General features: G+C 41.8%; 2 protein-coding genes across 7 annotated transcripts in view; one reads left to right on the plus strand and one right to left on the minus strand.

Annotated features, from left to right (window-relative positions):
- The first annotated feature begins 1,659 nt into the window (after positions 1 to 1,659).
- Positions 1,660 to 3,313, plus strand: LOC100224449 (large ribosomal subunit protein mL50). Of its 3 annotated transcripts, none has more exons than XM_032744598.3 (2): positions 1,660 to 1,858; positions 2,578 to 3,313. In XM_032744598.3, the coding sequence occupies exons 1-2, from the start codon at positions 1,675 to 1,677 to the stop codon at positions 3,006 to 3,008; spliced, it is 615 nt and encodes a 204-aa protein (XP_032600489.3). In that variant the 5' UTR covers positions 1,660 to 1,674; the 3' UTR covers positions 3,009 to 3,313. The 3 variants fall into 3 exon arrangements, with proteins under 3 accessions (XP_032600489.3, XP_012432872.4, XP_002186696.4); XM_012577418.5 differs by having other exon boundaries at positions 1,702 to 1,858; positions 2,609 to 3,313; XM_002186660.7 differs by having other exon boundaries at positions 1,706 to 1,858; positions 2,612 to 3,313.
- A 1,594-nt stretch (positions 3,314 to 4,907) lies between these two features.
- PLPPR1 (phospholipid phosphatase related 1) overlaps positions 4,908 to 18,969 on the minus strand; it is a 130,622-nt gene continuing 116,560 nt past the window's right edge. For all 4 annotated transcript variants that reach the window (XM_030258392.4, XM_072922696.1, XM_072922697.1 and 1 more), the window contains 4 exons: positions 15,435 to 15,685; positions 9,630 to 9,806; positions 7,579 to 7,710; positions 4,908 to 6,276 (listed from right to left, as the gene is read on the minus strand). In XM_030258392.4, coding sequence (XP_030114252.1) covers positions 6,244 to 6,276; positions 7,579 to 7,710; positions 9,630 to 9,806; positions 15,435 to 15,685 — 593 coding nt within the window. In that variant the 3' untranslated portion in view covers positions 4,908 to 6,243. The remainder of the gene's footprint in view (positions 6,277 to 7,578; positions 7,711 to 9,629; positions 9,807 to 15,434; positions 15,686 to 18,969) is intronic.

Genomic DNA, 18,969 nt, shown 5'->3' on the forward strand with positions numbered 1-18,969 from the left:
GTGGTGTTTTCCACAATAATTAACAAAAAGCATGCATGAAGGCATCTTGGTGTACCTGTTGCGTAGCTTGAGTAATGAAGCTGATGTTGCAGACACATGGTTCAACCTTTGGCACATTACTGTGTCCCTTTTAAAGGTGTAAGCTTTGTTAACAAAAGCACAGTCAGATGGTCATGAGAAAAAGGCATAAATGGCAAAAACAGCAGGCCTAGCGTTACGTAAGAATATTTGCCTGGCTACGTGCTACACCAATCAACACATGAGGCCTTGGAGCAGCCCCCTAAACAGCCAGGGCCAGGTCACCCAGAGGACTCCACACCTTTTCAGGGTCACCTCTCTCTGTTGGCTGCTCCTCCTGGCCACTGGCACTTGCTGCTCCTGCCAACAAATACGGGGAAAACAGGCAAAATCACTGGCCTGTAACCACCTCCTCATGGCCTCTGAGTTAATAACCAGTGTGTCACACAGGCAATAAATAAACAGCCAAAATCCTTCATGTGGATTCAGTCACTGCATAATTAAGGCCTGCATTTAGTTTCTCCTGACAATGAACAGAGCCAGTTATTTGCCAAAAAACACTCCAGAGTCTGATGCTAGTGTCAGGAATAACACCTCCTTCCTGCTTCAGCTGTGCTCCTCTGGGTCTCCACATATCTGAGTTCATGGAAACTTCTGCTCCTGATGAGCAGCACCCTACTGATACTCTGATCGAAGATTAATCTCAGAATCATTTGCATTAGAAATAACCTGAACTATTATATTTTCCAACCCATCTAGTTCCAACCTCCCTGCCATGAGCAGGGACAGCTTCCACTGGACCAGGCTGCTCTGAGCCCTGTCCAAACCTGGCCTTGAACATTTCCAGGGATAGGGTGTTCCCACCTTCTTTGGGCAATCTGTATTAAGGCCTCACTGCCTTCACAGCAAAGAATTTATTCCAAATATCTACTCTTCCCTTTTTTAGTTTAAAACTGCCCCCCTTATCCTGTCACTATCTGTCTGTGCAGAAAGTCTCTCTCCCTCTTTTTTATAAACCACCCTCACCACCAAGAAGACAAAAATTTCCCCCTATTTATATATATTAGTAAACAAAGAAATTAATATTCATTGACTACAAGTTATCTAGTTTTCATAATAATTAGTATTCTGTTTGCTGTCAGTTAATGGTCCTCTTGCTTCTCATGCTAATTAGTCTGCATGCTCAGTCTTTCTTTTCAGTCAGTGGTTTCTTAAATTGGTGGCCGTGAGTCGCCTTACTGGAATTACCTTTTACCCCACCAGACCTGATTCAGCACAGTTTCTGCATTGGCTTTATCTGTTTGTTCCTTTCCTTGGGGGTTCTGCCAAATGTCCTTGTGCCCATAAATCCTGCAATCTTTGTGTCCACCACCAGTGGTACATCCTTCTTTCCAAGCCTTGCTAACCTCCCCTGTGTCTGAGGTAACTGAAGCCTGTCAAACCCTACACCTCAACAAGGCAATTCAGCCAAGTAACCAGCCTTTCCAAGGCCTGGCCATCGCTTAGAGCTTGTTGGCTAGTTTCTGTTACACGGACAAAATGGCCTCTCCTGTCGATTAAGTCTGAAAGCACACAAAGACCAAACATCAAAGAACGGCTATTCCGAAGGGAATTTCCACACATTCCGCTTCCCAGCAAGGGCGCGGGCTTGAGGGGATGGACTACATTTCCCAGGAGGCTTTGCGGGGCGCGGCAGCAATACGTCACCAGCGGCGGCGGCAGGCGCCCGGCGCGTCCCCAGCATGGCGGCGGTGCGGGCGCTGCTGGCGCTGGGGGTGGCGGCGCGGCGGAGGCCGGAGCTCGGCCCCGCGGGGCTTAGGGCGTTCTGGGGCGGCCGCAGGTACCCGCAGGGCACAGGGTGGGGGTGGCTTCTGGCCTTCTCCTCATGCTGGGCCTTCACCGGGCCGTGGCCCTCTGGAGGTCATTTAGCCTGGCACCCCCTGAGCAAATCCCTCAGGGTTTGTCCAGGCGGCTTTGGAGTGTTCTTAGGGAAGGAGGCTCCTCAGGTTCTCTGGGCAGCCAGCGCCCACCGAGGTGCACTGCTGGCGGGGCCGCAGCGGTGAAGGTTTGGAGCCTTTAGAGCTGTTACTGCTTTTGTTAGAAGTGGGAAGAAAGGGATTTCGCGGGAATGAAAAGCAGTTCCTCTGTAACAGTTTGCGTGAAACCACGCATGGGTGTTGGCTAGATTGGGGCATACGAGAAGGTAATTTTTTGTCTTAAAACTAATAATGATTTTTTTTCTTACATATGGGCACTGTTTTTCTTCTGTAATAGTGGTTATTTTCTGAAATGGTTTTTATTCACAGCAAATTAGGTAATGGAGCGGTAACAGAAAACAAGTAACTAATCTTGTTAAAATCCTGCTTTCATTCAGAGCAGTGAAATAAGGTGGGGGTGTGATTGCTCTGCAGAGGCAGCCTGTGTGGGGAGCAGCACTTGGGGAAAGCCTGTGCTCTTCTAGCTAACGGACCTGATGAGTCCATGGGATATGTGGAGTGTCTGGATGGAGTGGTTTAAAACACCACGAGTACAAAAATGCTCTGACTCTGTCTTGTGTAGCCCAGAGGCTGAACATGTGTTCTGGTGCCAGCAGGAAGGAGGAGGGAGAAGTGGAAGCAGACCGAGCAGTTCCTGAGAAGGCAGAGAGCAGCGAGCCCAGCCTGATCCACCCCCTGCCACGCTGCCGGAGCTACATCCCTCCCGAGGACCTGCAGAGCTGCCTGGAGTGCCACGTCAGGGAGGTCTTCGGGCCCTCTGTTCCCGAGGACTGGCAGCAGGCTCCCCTGCAGGAGAACAGGCTGAAGTATCGCCTGCTGGCCCGGCTGGCAGCAGAGCTGGGACATGCTGTCCCCAACTCGCAGCTGCACCGCGTGCGCTGCGCCGGGGACGTGCTGGGCTTCTACCGCACCCCCGTAAAGGACAGCACCGAGATCGATGAACTCGCAGCTGCAGAGCTGCCCCCGAACCTGAAAATCATCTGGCAGCAGTGAGTCCCCCCACAGAGCATTCCTGTGCCTGTAGGGCAGCAGGAGAGCCCTCTGGTTGGGGTGAAATCTGTGACTTTCAGTAATAGAAGTTCATTGAAATCACTGAATAATGGTGGAGAGCCCTATAAAATCAGCTGCTATTGAGGCATCTTGTTGAATTCTCCAATGCTTGTTAAGGGCCCCATTTTTTAAGTTCTTTGAGTGTTAGTTTTTCTTCCCAGCTAACTGATGAGGCAGGTCTGCTTTTAATTGGAGGAGGCAAGCAGTGAAGTCAGGAGGACAAGAAAATAAACAGTCTGAGAAATGCATGGTACTTCCTGAGTGTTTTCTATGAAACAACTTGTTTCCAGTGAGGTTGAAAGTCTATGTGATCTTTCTGGGAGTAATCAGAAATGTCCTGGTTGTACCGCTCCAACTTCCCCTGGTTTCTTTCAGTGTGCAGATGCATGAAGCACACTCAGGCACTGCTGCTTTTGTTTATTTACAGTACTCAGTTATCTTAACTGAGCAAACGTCTCAAGTACTGCTTTCTTCTCAAAAGCTCTGAAGAAATTTAGGAAATGCTTTCTTTCTCCTTTTGACTATTGGAGAATGACAGAATAGTGTAAGTGTACACCTACATGTTCCACTATGGGGTGAACTGGGGGTGAGTGCACTGGGGATGTTTCACTGATCACCATGGAAGGCTGAATGTTCACAAATCCCTCCTCTGTAGCTTATGGGAAACCACAGTGTGACAAATGGCTAACTCTCATCTTGTTGGCTTCAGAGGCTGTTTAGGAGCAGTGAATTGGAAGTTACTTTTTTGTGAAATTATGTCCTTCCATCAAAATCAGAGATACCTGTGCCTCCTTGTTTCATCTTTAAAATTCGCTATCTGGGAAAACACTTCAGTTGTAGTTGCACTTTGTTCTCATTCCCCTTTTTGTGTCTCTCCAAGGATGTAACTTTGATAGCTCATGTAATGTGATCAGAACAGAGTGAAAAACAGGACTGGGAATTGGGAGAGGCAAGGAAGGAGCTGGACAGCAGCTTGTCTTGTGTTTTGCTGTGTCTGAGTTCAGTCAAACTGCCATTTCCCTGATCCCAGACGTACCAGTCTCTTGGAGGTGCAGACCTCATGCTTCCTTCAGCACAGGAAGCTGCAGGGAATGGAGTACAAGGGAAGAGATCAAACACATGGGTGTTTGAGATGCAAAACATTTAACTGCTTGTAACAAGCTGAAAAAGCAGAAATCTGAAATGACATTGAAGTCCTGCACACAGCACATGTGCCATGGAAGGGCAAGATTTTTAGATGCTTAATCACTTTATCCCTGGGCTTTTAAATATTTGTCACTTCAGTTGAATTTAATTACAAATAAATAAATAAATAGAAGCCCTGCCCATGCATCTTTCTTTGTTTTAGGCCAGAGCAGTAGTGAAGATCACAAGAAAGTGTGAAGAAGCCAGCTTGGGAGGCTATTTCTTAATGAAATTACTCAGAACAGATTTTTCCCTTTGGAATTTTGATTACAGCTGCAGTGAGGAACCCAGAACACTTGGCAAAGGCTCCTCATGGCCACAGAAAGCATGGCCCAAGTCTGATCCTTATATTCCTAAGCCAGAAGCAGGAATCAGAAGAAGGAAGAAACACCACACAACCAGACACAGGCATTCCAGATTTTCTTTGTGTCATAGGCAAATGAAAGACTGGCTCATGTGTTTGCTTGTTTGATAATTTTTTTTTTTTTGCTTCTGTTTTGGAAAAAATATACAAAAAAAAAAAAAAAAAAGCTGAGAAGAACCTACATGGAAATGTGAGGTAAACATTCCAGTAAAAGTACAAAGGCTCCATTCTTTAAAGGAGACACACAGCAGTTATCACCATGCTAGAAGAATGAGATGCAGGAAAATCCTAGAAACAGTGAAAAATCATTTAATGAAGCCTTTGCCCTAGTTCTAACTATTGTAAATGGGATTATTTTTGTTGTTCTTCCCATCTCCAACCCATACTGAGTTGTCTTCATAATGCTTAGACAAAGTTATTGAATTGTAAAATAGCAGTTTTGATATAAATTCTGTATGGCAGAATTTACAAAAAAAATGCAGACTGCTACTACAGACTCAGATTTCTTTCTTTCTTTCTTTTATTTCTTTTGTCTTCTTCTGTCTTTCCTTTTCTTTCAGTCTTTTTTTTTTTTGACTTGTCAAAGCCCCTCAGGAAAAAAAAATACATTTTGGGCAGCAAAACTGGCTTCTTGGCTATGCCAATTTGAATGCCAAGGAATGCCACCCTGGTTTAGGAGTGGTGCCACTTTTCCTTTGCAGCAGTGTCACTAGTTACCCCACAAATCTATGATGAAATGATGAAACACTTACAGCGCAGCCGGAGCCCCACAGTGGTGGCTGTATATCCCCATAGTCAATTCCTGAAGCCAGATTTCACTGGGAGCTTTAGCTGGGCCTCGGGGAGGAATGAGGGTCTAGGGAGATGATAATAGTCAGCTCACATGCTATCAGCTACTACTATAAATTTTGATATCCTGTCTGTCTATACTGCAGACCAAGGGTGTTGTTCTAGTTATTCTTCAATAACTGGCACAACCACCCACACCAGAACAATCAGGCTTTGATTCAGTGAGGTGCTTAAGAACATGCTTCTAGTCTGGGAACTGGGTGGTAACTGAAGTCCATTAACTCCTAGAAAACACTTAAGTAGCTCACTGAATCCAGGATGGATTTTTGTTTCTTGTCGATAGTATTATTCAGGTTAGATTCCTGATCACTGTTGTTTTAATATTAATTAAATATATGCAATTGCTGCAGATCCATGCTGAGTTTACTCAGATGAGAATCTGACCTAGAACTTCTTACGGTAAGAAAAGGTAAAAGTGAATTTTTCCCTCCCAAGATATATAAATTCAAAACTGAGAAGAAAAAAAATTGTGTACAAATATCACATAACAACATCAACAATTCCATAGATGTAGTTCCTCAGTGCACACTTGAAACAAGAAAAGGGGTTTTTTTTGTTCTTTTTCTGTTTTGCTTTTAAAGTCTAGCATAATAATATTAAAGCTGACAAAAAATCAGGGCAAGCTACATCACTTCCTCATACAAAAAAAGTACAAAACATTAGCCTCTAACTAGACATAACATAATACTAGTCATCACAGTTAGACATTTAGTAACTGTGTGTCTTGAAGTATTTTACTGGAGGGTAGTAAAAAATAGCTTCAGCTGCCGATCTCCCATCTCAGGTTACTTCTGTCATAGAGGCAGAGTGATTCTGCAAAGAGGAAAAGGCACACACATGAATGTTTGTATACAACAGTCTAGCACTGACATAATCTACTAGTATGCAAAAGCAGTGGGAAAAACCCTCACTCATAAAACTTGCATTGTAGATCTATGGTCAATAATTATACCATATATTATAACTAATTATAATTATACCGGTTCTTAATTATAATTTAAGAAAATTATCTTGTTGATTTCAGTTAGATCAACAGTTAAAGTTCAGTCCCTACCTGCACTTCACAGTCCAGTAGCTATAAACAGTTGACTGGACAAAATATTTCTCACAGCTCATGAATATTTTCACCTGCTCAGCCCTTCTGTCTACACAACACAATGTAGATATATAAGTAGCACTTAGTTTCTGGACTATAAACCCATCAAGAGAACATCTAATGCACACAGTTCTGCAGATTTAGTGGAAAGACTTCCAGTAAATCTTTACCTAATCAAAATTGACTTTTCAATTAAGCAAAGGATTTCCAGACATTAGAGACAGTATATTTCCCTTAAAAAAAAAAAATCCTCTTTTCAGTTTATTTCAGAAAGACTTAACAAAACTCGCTATTGATCTTTCCACACATCATGTGTGGAAGTTCAATTTGAAGACCAGTAAAGGAAGTTCAATTTGAAGACCAAGTAAATTACATCAGTTTATTTCAGATAACTCATCAGTTACAATTTATCCTTGTTCCTAGAATTTCTGGCAGGTTGCATTTACCTGTCTGTTTTGAAAAGACTGGGTCTGATGCAGTTATGCCAACACAAGCCATTTAAATTGTCGATATTCCCACCAGCTTTTTTTTTTGCAGGCTTGAAAGAATGCTAATAATTTTTCTTTGGATGACTTAAAAAAAATGTATGATTTCTTCTTACTATAGAAGATACCAAACAGTAATAAGGATACAACACCTAATCTCTGTAATATTTTTATTACAGAATAAAACAGACTAGTTTATCCTCAGGAAAGAGTAAATCCTTCATACATCCCAAAAGTTTTCTAGAATATAAATAGGCAGAATTATTTTTATTTTTTTCTCAGTTTTCTATTCTTCTAAGGAAACCTTTGTGAGGCATGTGAAATCTTATTTCTTTAGCTGTGGACATGTATGGGAGCAGAAGATCTATAGTATTTGGTAGGATAAATCCGTTAAAACAAACTCTGCTGTGACGCAGATTCACTCTGTTCCATGGGCTTGAAAGGAGGCATATGTAGTCAGGTACAAAACTACTTTTTACTCTGATGCAACAGAAAATGTGCTTGGTGATGGTCTGGGTAAGAGATTTACAGTACCTGTGCACTCAGTGTCTCTAGAGGACTTTCCACCCTGGGAAAAGCCATTAGTGGCATTCCTCGTGGGTCTTCAGGCTTCGGTTTAGAAGGAGCTGCATGACTGCCCTTAAAATTATGGACAACACATATCCCCTGTGCAATGCAGAAAAAAACCAGAGTGAGGTCAGTGTGTTCCCTCCCCAGGAAAAATTTGACAAGGGAATGAATTACTATTTGGGACACAACTGAAAGAATTTAAATGGGGTTTGGGTTCAAGGCATCATCTGTGTCAGCCTTGGGATGCAGTGTAGTTACTGACGTGCTGGGCATGATGGACTGCTTTGGTGATGGACCATTCTCACACTGGACACAGCAGAAACCCCCAGGTATGCCTTATCATCCCAGAACCACAGACTACCCAAATAAAGCCTTTAACTGGCTAAATACTCCCTTCAGACTCTTTGTCATTTCCAAAAAGTGAACATGCTCTGTAGATGGCTGAACCTCCCTCACATCTGGATGGCATAATGTGGCATCATTCCTGCATGCTTCTAGCATCACTACTGTTGTGTTTATCCTTGATTTGTATATTTATCCCTTATGCATGACTAGACTCACACCACCCACGTGGTGATGGTGATGCCAGTAAGAGCAACCGTGCACAGCAGTGGGTAGCTTGAGGACACAGAAAAAAGAAGGTACACAGGAGCTGACACATTTACTGGTGGAGTGAGTCCTGCAGACAGCTCCTTGCTGGCTGTTGCCCTTCACTGCCATAGACCCGAGCAAGAAGCAGGCTGCAGCCTGGGTGGATCCTGTGCCAGCAGGATCAGTGCCAGAGATCTGACAACACCCCTCTGGGGAGACCCTTTCCACCACTCTGAAATTCAGCTTGTGACACTTGCAGGGTGCCAGAAGGTCTTCAAGGTCAAAATACAGCTGGGGACAGGCTGTCACTGCCACCAACAGGTACTGAGAGCACAGACACTGTCCTGGCCTGATAGATGGGGCAGCTGCCTCTTAAATTGCATGGGTGAGATTTAAACTGCCTTTCCCAGCAGGAACCAGACAAAGTATTCACATTAAAGTCAAGGAGATTCAGGTCAGAGGCTGTAGACATCTTTTTATCTGAAATGAGCACAGGAATAAATGACGCTTGAAGGTTTGTTGATGCTTTTTCAAGTACAGAGTAGGAAAAAGAGTGACAGGACAATCAAGATTTAAGGGATCTTTGAAACCTAATCCCTCCTGATTACAGGGATAAAGTGTCTGTTGCTATGCAGTGGATAGTTTTGAGGCATATTTTGATTAAATGGAACCAGGCACATTTCTTGGTAATATTGAGAGTGACCTGGACTGCTTGCTGTGTAAGTAAATCCTCAGCAAGAGACCTATCACCAAACAAAACATTTAAACCACACAGCCCATAGGTGAGACAGTTACATTCAGAGTCTGGAGAGATTCTCTTCCTAGATTCTGTGGGAAGGCCTTTGATATATTTTAGTATGTATGTGAGGGGGGAACCATTTCAGCTTTTACCTAAAAGATGCAAAGGGAGGTAGTTTTATCTCCAAGAGAATTTATCCTGACTTTCCCTTCTATTGTGCTTTTTTTATAGTCTGAAACAAAACTGAGAACCAGGATCACAGCTCAGAGCTCCAGATAACACCCTGTACCTTACATTTTTGCCAAATACAACAAACACAGAGGGGTTTTGCAACACAGAGAAGGAATCTCAAGCACACCCTCCTTTTGATATTGAAATCTACACCACCTTTTGTAGCATTTTCCAGGACAGATCAAGTAAGAACTTGGAGAGTAATTCAAATAATTGAACTATATAAAATTTAAAAATGCTACCAAATTAGACTCGCCAATTAGTATGAACCTGATTTCATATTAGGATTTTCTTTGATAATACTTTTAATTAGATGGGGCTATAATTAGATCTTGCAGGCTACAAGTGATTGCAATTGTTTTGTTTTGCTTTGGGGGTTTGTTTGTTTTGTTGTTGTTTTTTTTTTTAAACTGTGGTATATTTAAAGGGAACACAGAAAGACTGATGGACTTACCAGAAACAAGGCTACAGCACTCCCCAAGATGAAGCCTGCGATCACGTCTGAACAGTGGTTTCGATACTCAGACACTCGATTTAGCCCAGTGAGGAAGGCAGCACACAGGGTTCCCAGACACAGCACAGGCTTGGCTAGCCTGCTGCTCTTTGTTTTAATAGTGCTTGTGATGTACATCTGTAAGAAAGGGCAAACCAAAAATAAAAAGGGGTTCCACCAGAAATGCATCTATCCTACCCAGACAAATCCTAAATCAGTAAAGATGTGACAAACCTCATAATTCATTAAAAAGAAAAAAAAAGCACTGGAAAATGGAGGAAGAGGTTTCAGGTAATTCAGAGAACAATTGTAGGAGTACAAACACAATACTATTAAACGATGTGAAATATCCTCTTGCATTTACATGCTGGACCTTTTCTGAGCAGTTATGCACAGGCTCAGCTTTAGTGATTTTGTGCAACAACCAGTTCATATGGTGGCAAACACACACTCTGAATGCACACAACTAAATGCTGCAAAGGGACTCAGGAGTTCAGGCTTATACTAGTGCAGAAATTGTAATGTGCAGAAGATGGAGTGCTTAGAATCTGTATGAACTAACTGCTCCAGTTTCCTAGATGGTTTTAATTTTAAGGAACAGAGAACACTGAGAGAAACCATTCCAGCCATTTCCCCTGCAAGATGAAAGGAAACACACAGTGTGACAGAGGTTTCTTTCAAAACAAAGTTGATTTTGAGAATGTAATTCTGGAGCATGAAGTTTCACTGTTCTTCAAATATTTTTAAACTAATCCCACATGATTCTGGCAGTTTATTGGGAATTTTTTTAATACATTCTGACAGAGAGTAAAAATATGTGGCTCACAGTTAGCAACCTGTCATTTGTGCCAGAGCCACAAAATAAGAAAGATGAAGCAAACTGAGCCTGATGGCAAAGCAATTAATTAAAATCCTTTTCAGACAACAAGTATGTAAGCCTACATGATTTCCAAAGCTTTACTAATTTGAGATGTTGATGCTTGCTTTGTTTTCCACACCTGAACCTGACTACAGCAAATGCCTTATGACAGCTAACAGTGAGCACTAGGCTGCAACCTTGCCCTAGTCTTGGCTGGCAGGTTAAGCTGTACCTATCACCAAAACTCACATTAAGGTTCTTTGACAATAGGGAAAAAAAAATAATCAAATCATTGCCACTGCGTGAATAATTACCACCCACCCTTTCACCCTATGCATTCCTTCTACCCAATTCAATCGAGCAATAGGGAGCCAGATTGCTTTCCTGTTTCCCACCGAAGCACCACTGCTGTTTACAGAGTCCGAAGGAAAACCCGTCACTTCTTTAAAGTAAGAATGCAGTCCTGCTGTGACAGCTTCGAACCACAGCTGCAGGGAACAACCCACACATGCTTGTCTCCTTACAGGTATAAGATGAAGTTGGATCTTTGGGTTACCCAGATGGGAGGACTCTTTGTCACAGATGGGAAGTATCTGTAATTGGAGTTTCACACGTCTTGGCAATAAAATGTAAACTTGTAGTAAAAAGAACATTTTTAGCAAGAAGGGTAACCAATGATGTGAACAGATTGCTGAGAAAAATCTGTTAAACTCTCGTAAGGAAGGTTTTCAACAAGACAAACTGTTTTCCCAGAAGATGGGCTCCAGTTCATCCATAAGTCACACACTATGTTCAGAAATAACTGGGAGAGCGTCTCCTTTCTGATCAGACTTTCCAATCGCTGCAGCTTGAACTTTATTGTCCAGGCCCAAAAGCCAAGATATTTTTTTAGGATTCCTATAGTGTTTACCCATATTTAGAGCATGGTTTCAGAGCTCTGTGCAAGAGACCAAAATCTCAGGCAAACCAAAACCATTTTGTTTCCTACATACAGCAAGTGTTTTTGAAAATTTCCCACAATGCTATCCATAGAGTTAATTTATTTACAAAACTCTAAATGTCAAAACCAGAAACGAGGAAAGACATGAATATAAAAACATGTCTAGAACATATTAAAAAATAAATTACACATGATTTAACCATATAATTTGTCTGTTCAGCTTTTTTGCTGTGATCTTATCAGTAGTATCAAGTAATGTATTTAGCAATATGCAGTGTGTGATAGCAGCATTTATCCCATATGATTCCTCTCCCACGTTTTTCAGAGAGACAAAATCATAGACAAAGGAGGCTTTTTTATCTGCAAGTTTAAAATAGGCATATACATTTTTATATTTATATGCAAATATATACATATTTTTAGAACACGTTACATCTATAATGAGAAAGGCAGAGTGGAAGAAACGTATCTTGCCCCTTCAGTAGAAAGTGAGGAGATTTGTGACAGTTTATTTTCCTTAGAGAATTCAAAATTTCATACCAGTATTGCAAAAGTTTGTGTCCTAGAAGTTTTACGGACAATGTTTTCTTTTACCATAGAGATACTACAGTATAAGAGCAGCAGAACCTTTGAAAACAATGCTCAGTGCAGCTGCTCATGGTGCCAAGGCCTTGAATTGATCAGGGTTGCAGCAAGTATTTGCTGTAGTGTCCTCTGCTATTCAGCATTTCCAAATCTTGGAGGATTCATGTCCAAGAGCAGAGACCCAGAGAAGTTGATTTTAGTCATGGGGTGGATTGTGGTGGCTGCAGTATGAACTGAGAAATGCTCATTAAGCCTCGACCTTGACAAACTGCACCTGGATTAAGCCCATGTTGAACGAATCAAAGGCACTGTCTGTTCCCAGGATCTAACAAGTATCTAACAAGCACCTGGTTTTTAAGTAACAGCCTTGGAAATTTATTTTTCTTGCCTGAATAACAAACCAAATGGTTGTTATCATATTTTTCTTAAACAAACCTTCAAAGGAAGTTACTGACTGATTTTGTGGCTACAGTGGAAAATTCCCACTCTCTTGGGGTCATCTAAACAAAGAGTCCAAAGTGAGATTTTTTTATGCTCTTGACTCCCAGAAGACAAGGGGGTAATGTGTATGTCTCAAACACTGATAAATGGATGGACGTGGAGGCAACCAAGGTCTGTTGGAAATAACCAAGGATTGTTGTTATTAACAGGGCCATGAGAAATATCAAATTTTGGCTGGAAAAGGGGGGCCAGAGATAGGGCATTTTTCTGTGACAAACAACCACAACACAGCACAGGAAATCGACATGGGCTACAGGGTGGGATTAAAACTACCCAAAACCCCTGAAGCCCTCCCCCCATTCCAGAAAGACTGGTAGAATGGACTGCACATGGAAATTAATTTACAGAGAAAGTGAGAAACTCATCTTTGGGGTGTGGAAACCTGCCCATAGAGAGGTGTCCTCCCAAGCCCAGGCAGTGCCACCAGGACCCTGGACATCTCACGGGCTGGACCAGTGCAGGTGGATTGATGCTGAAACCAGGATTGACATCCTATCAGCTGGATTTGCACTGCAACCAGGAATGGTGATCTCTTTTTCTAACCATTTATTTTTAATTGGAAAAGGAACTTAAATTCATGTGAATGCACAGCCACTTGCACCAGGTACAGTGACTGCCATCTCTTCTTGTGATCATTCTGGGAGACTGATAAAACTTCTTTAGATAACAATTTTTTTTTTTTTTTGGAAGTATGGAAGCCAGGGCTGCCACCCCTTTTTTCTTTCCCCTACTTTAGGCATACAAGATTCATTTCCACCCACAGAGATCAGAGAAGTGATGCTTTCGGTTTTCCTCAGCTTCTTTAGATGGTAAATACAGAAAATTCTAGTTGATTAGATATAAACCCCAGGTTATAAAAAAACAAAAACAAACACCAAAAACCCAGAAAGCCAAACCAGTTACACTGGGAGTGTTTTCAGTAGCAGAGTAATGAACAAGTGAGACACCTGCACAGAATATTTGAAGTTCAGTGAAGGGAGAAGACTTTTAGATCTCATATCTCATAAGATATATATATCTCATAAGATCTAGAAGATATATACATATCTCATAAGATCTAGATCTCATTATAAAATGAGAACCATGTCTGTGCTTATTCCATTCTCCAGCCTCCTTATGTTGTACCTGTTCTATTTTTCTTGCTCCTATGGCTAAATTCTTCAGCTTTACGCAAAACACAGCTATTACTAAGCAAATAACCTGTGTTTTATGTTCAGTAGGCCACATTATTATGCATACTAGAATCAGCAAGAGACTTCTCAAAAATCTGTGCACAGTACAGTTATTAAGCAAAGCTGGATATGAACAATGCATTCCTTGTGTAATGCTCATTTATTCCTAGCTGACAGACAAAGAAAAGACAAGAAAACACAATTTTAGTTCTAAAAGGTGACTTCAGGCAGAGAACTGGGTTGAAATTGGACTGTGGGCTGAAATGCTTTAATGGCAAACTTTCATGACCCTGTGGCTCAGAAAGAGTTCCACGTTCTGGCTCCATCTGATATCTTCCTATGTGAGAAGTGCAGGGCCATAGCAGCTATTCCTGGAAAACTAAGCTCAGAAATACTAAACTACTTGGGGCTTAGGCTCAGGAAGAAACACAGCGTTACCCTTCAGCTGTAGAAGTCAGCCTGTTGTAGAAAATTTGCCCTCCTAGGAAACAAAGGAGGCTGGGCAGGGAAAGTCCATGAAAGGATGTAATTAGCTTAGGACAGAACCAGGACTAAGCCTGACCCTGGAACTTCCACCTAAGAATCTATCATGGTGCAAACAGCTGCTACAACCATGTTGAGTATATTGTGGGCTGTATTTCACACAGGGTTGCACATTGTTCAGACGTAACGTGCACAAAATGTTACAGGCTTTCCAAACATTTCCCAACAAATCCTGATCAAAGGAGTTACAGTTTATTTCTCCATCATTATTCACACAACATTCAGTGCAAACAGATGGTTATTGAAACAGCAGTGGGTGGGCTCTTAATTTTAGAAGTAATAATGTGGTGTCTCATTTATCTGGTTCCAGGAGCATGGGGCAAAATACTCAGTAAATACCCTGTCTTTAATTACTTTAAGGCTTTTCTTGCATACTTATAAGCAACAGACAGATTCTGACACTACTCCAAGTCAAGCTATAGGGAGAGAAAAGACCTAGGTTAATGCATTTTGAGCTCAGAAGCAGGTTAAGTCCTTGGATATATATGGCAAAACCACCAAGGTTTTCTGCTTTGCTAGTAAGGTTCTTGGATCAGTTTTAAAAATTGCAGAAACTTTAGCCAAGAATACAAAGGAGCAGTTGATCTGTTTCATCAGACTTCATAATTTCCTTCCTGTCTGCATGGCAGTGTCACCTTGTCAGTCTGTCAGCTGGGGTGCATTTCTCTGTGATAACAACAAAATTCTGGCACTGACTTTTATTAGAACCTTGTTTGCAATGTGAGTTCAGGTCCTAAACGACTGAAGCAAAATTCAACATAAGTTCAGACCTTTATTGAAAGGGCAGAATTTAAATTTTAAATGTTCAACAACACATGGCATGTGAACAAATGTAGCGACCCAGAAGCTGTTTAAGGATCAGCTTCATTTTAATGCTCATGAGACAGGGGCAGGGAGAAGAGAAAACTGAATGAGAAAATCAGCAGTGAAGACAAGTTTAGGACCTCATGCCTCTGCATGCAGCGCCTCAAAATAAATAAGCATTTCATTTGCTCATACAAAGATTGGTAAAATGGAGAGAGAAGGGGATCTTCCCCTACTGATAAAGGAAAAAGCTGCCAACAAAACAACCCTTTTTTCCTCCAAAAATCCATTGTAAGCAAAATGCCCCGTTTAGAAAATACAGAAACTTCTCTTGCAAGTCAGCAGCTATCACTGGCACCCACCGTGGCATATAAAGCTGAGTAGATGCTCAAAGCAGCATGTTTGGATGGAAAGGATCTTCTGGCCTTTTCAATCACCGCCACATCCCCTGTGCAGATGTTGCCGTTGTTTATGAACTGGTGGTGGGCCCGACAGTCGTTTCCAGTGTAGTTGGGTTTGCACACAGTCAGGAAGTAGGGAGCCAAGTTCCCAGTCACAACCTGGCCAGCATTTACAAAGATGTCAGTGGCAAAAAGTCCAAATGCAAACACTCCTGTGAGGAAAGGTTAAAAATAGTGATTATTCTAACAGGTTTAGAAAATGACACTATACCTGAGAGGGAGAGACATAATGAGAGTAGTATCAAATACTTATAACAAATCTGTGACAAAAAAAAAAATTGGATCTCTGAACCTGAAAGAGCAGTGTAGTGCTAAGACACAATACTTGTCTTATCTAACATAATTACCTAGGATTAAGTACCTTTTGGATTTTGCCTTTTGGATTTGGATTGGACTTTGGATTTTGGATTTGTCACCTTGACGTTGAAAATTTACAATCCTGTCCTAGCAATATTTGGTGTGTACCTTTGGAAGCAACCCAATGCTTTGCTCTGGAAGACAGCTGCAATTCAGCTCATGTCACCAGGAGCACATAACCACAATCCTGTAAGATGAAGTATTCACTTGAATGCAGAAGCTTTTCCAGCGTTGTGAAGCATCTCTTGATCAAAACTGCAGTTTTCACATCCTTTACTGACTCCCCTTGACTGTTATCAATACCTGTAACAAGTGCTATGAATATTTGAAGATCATTCAGATGCATGTAATGGCTACATACCAAAGGTACAGAACAGCAGGTTTGCAAAATTACCAAACCTAAATGTTCTGAAAGATTAAATCAGCTCTCCTGTTCCCCTTCTCATTACTAAGGTTGATTAAAGTGTCACAAAAACATAGAACAAATATATACTGGCTTCTGATGTAGGAATATGGAGGGTCATGCAGTTTTGCTTTCTCCCTTCTGTAGCTCTGTAAGCAAAAGTCATTAAATTATAAATTATCTGAGATTGTTATGTTTTTAAACATGACCAAGAGCTGGAGCTCGAGGGAAATCATCTTAGGAAAGCTGTGATAAAATCTTAAGAGCTGGCACCACTGTGATTGTTACATCTTCACTGCTTATCTATACTGAGTTAAAAACAGATTAAAAGGCTGTTCTAGTTTGAGACACAAAAAATATGAGAGACTCAAAATAATGCAGCATGTACGGGCACTAACAAAAAATAAAACTCTAAGTAAAATGGATATGTGGTACAAGTGTTGAGGGGGGTTTGCCTGGGCCAGTGGGTTAGAGAGATGGTTTGGTGTCACTGTGGCACAGATCCCTCGTTGAGGAATTGATGGGAAGAGCCCTTCCCTTGGGAAACAGCCTGGAGGGGCTGCAGGGCTGCAGAGCTGCTCCTCCTCACCATCCTTCCCCAAGGTCAGCAAGGAGAATCACACAGTAATGTGATTATGGAGGCTGAATGTATTCCTATTCTTCATGTATGTTTATTTTTATTTATTATTAATGAACTGGTATGTGATAATGGATTTAAAAAGCCGGTGGTGGCCAAAGAAGGAGAGTGCTTTCTTCTGGTTTTAGGCTGCAGGACTGTGTAGAAATGCGCCCCCCGTTGACGGAGTAAACAAGTTACTCTTGTCCCCTTAAAAAGGAAAAAAAGCCCAGAAGTTCCTCTCCTCAATTTGGTTAAAAGACACCTCATACAACCTTGGGGACTTCACCTCAAACTTAAGGACAGCTAATTGGACAGGAGCCAAAAAGTTCCACCTAAGCAATTCCCTAGAAAAAGAAGAGAAAAAAAGAAGTAAATAACTTTTGTGAAGTGTTTTAGCAGGGGCAAGAACCTTTTGCCCTGACTTGGTTTTTCTCTGTAAAGAGCTTTTTTATTTTTGCCTTTTAATAAAACTTTTTGTTTCCAGCACTGTCACAGGAGCCATCCTGCTTCTTTTATGCCACCTGAGCTAGCTGAGCTATCAAGGGTATAATGCTTATCTCTGAGAGCTTATAAGACCGGGCTTGAAGAGAAAAACCATTAGGACTAGCCCCTGTCTTTTCAATGATGTGACAGTTTTCCTCCCATTTATCTTGCTAAATGTGTTTAAAAGAAGAGCACAGAGACTGCTCTTTTATTTCCTTTATCCCTCTGGTAATATTTCAAATCCAGGGTTTCCACAGCCATCAGGAAATTCTCACCTACATTAGTCAGTGCACAAGAAAGTTCAAAGGAAAAAAGCAGAAGGGTATCTTTTCAGCCTGGTGAAACAGCCAAAGTTATGACAGAGAGGAATCTTGTTTTATATACAGCACTCTGTCAAAATTTTAATTTTTTTTGGCACAGCTTGCTTTAAATAGCAGCTTTCTGATGTGCTGTGCAAATTACAGGGAGTGCAGGGAGGATTATTACCCAGCCTTTACAATAATTAGAGGAAATTTAAGTGTCAGGCAGTCTGGCTCATGCTCTTTATTGTGCAAGTACAAGCCAAGAACCAAGATATTTCAGGAAAAGTTCATGAGCTACACAAAACTATTACAATCTCTAGGAAGTGCATATATACAAAGGTACTTCTCTCCATTAAGAAAATAAGTTTTAACACTTGCATTTTCTTAATATTTGATACAGAAAGTGGTGGCTCAAACACAGCTGCCGAGGCCTGCAGTAATCTGGAGAAGAGCAGAGCAAGCCATGGCTGAAACCTTTGTCACATTCTGACTGTGCTGCATTTTGTCTCTCACAGTTCTGCCAAGCTGTGCTCTGTGAAAATCACAGCAGCAATGAGTCTGACTGGCAGGGATGTGACCCTTGCAGGCTGATCACACCTCAGATCTCTGGAGACTTGGAGCAAGGGCTGGCTGTAATTGATTTAAAGGCTGTAATGCCAGCGTGCCTGGGCAGCGCTGGACAGTCCCCTGATGGTTTTTGTACCTCAGGAATCCATCTGTTCAATTGATTTGTTCAATGACCTACAGCAGCTAAACTAACTGACCAGAGCACAAAAACACAGTGATGTGATTGCCAGCTTTTTAGAGGCAGACAAATTGCCCTGAAAGGCTTCAAGGGAAGGGCAACTAGCCCCAGCTCTTCATGATCATACAGCTCACGTCCATGATGTAATGTCAGAGAGAAAGAATCGGAGAAGATGTGCCTCTTCCAGACCTTGACACTCAGGTGTAATGGGAGGTGGTGTCATCCTGCTCAGCAGCAAGTGCTTTGTTTCAGCGTGCTCACTCTGGGCCAGAAAACCTGGGAATGAACTGTATGGCAGAACTCAGCATATACTGAGAAAAGATGGGAACAGTGCAAGCCACACAGGAAGCAGACCTACAGCTGCTCACTAGTAGAAAGGATGAAGGGTAATTGCAATTACATAAAGCCAATCTTTCCCCTCAGCCACTCATGTCACATAGTCTGGCTGCAAAGAGGCCTTAAAGAAGAAGCAGGAAGCTATGTCTGGAAAGTTCTCCTGACTTCTTCTCATTGAACTGAGACACAGC

Source organism: Taeniopygia guttata, chromosome Z, assembly GCF_048771995.1.
Source record: "Taeniopygia guttata chromosome Z, bTaeGut7.mat, whole genome shotgun sequence".
NCBI lineage: Eukaryota > Metazoa > Chordata > Aves > Passeriformes > Estrildidae > Taeniopygia > Taeniopygia guttata.

Bases quoted from the DNA above. Each gene is read 5' to 3' on its own strand.
- LOC100224449 (XM_032744598.3), top strand. From the start codon at position 1,675: ATGGACTACATTTCCCAGGAGGCTTTGCGGGGCGCGGCAGCAATACGT. The intron at 1,859-2,577 runs GTACCCGCAGGG...TGTCTTGTGTAG, and splicing joins GCGTTCTGGGGCGGCCGCAG to CCCAGAGGCTGAACATGTGT.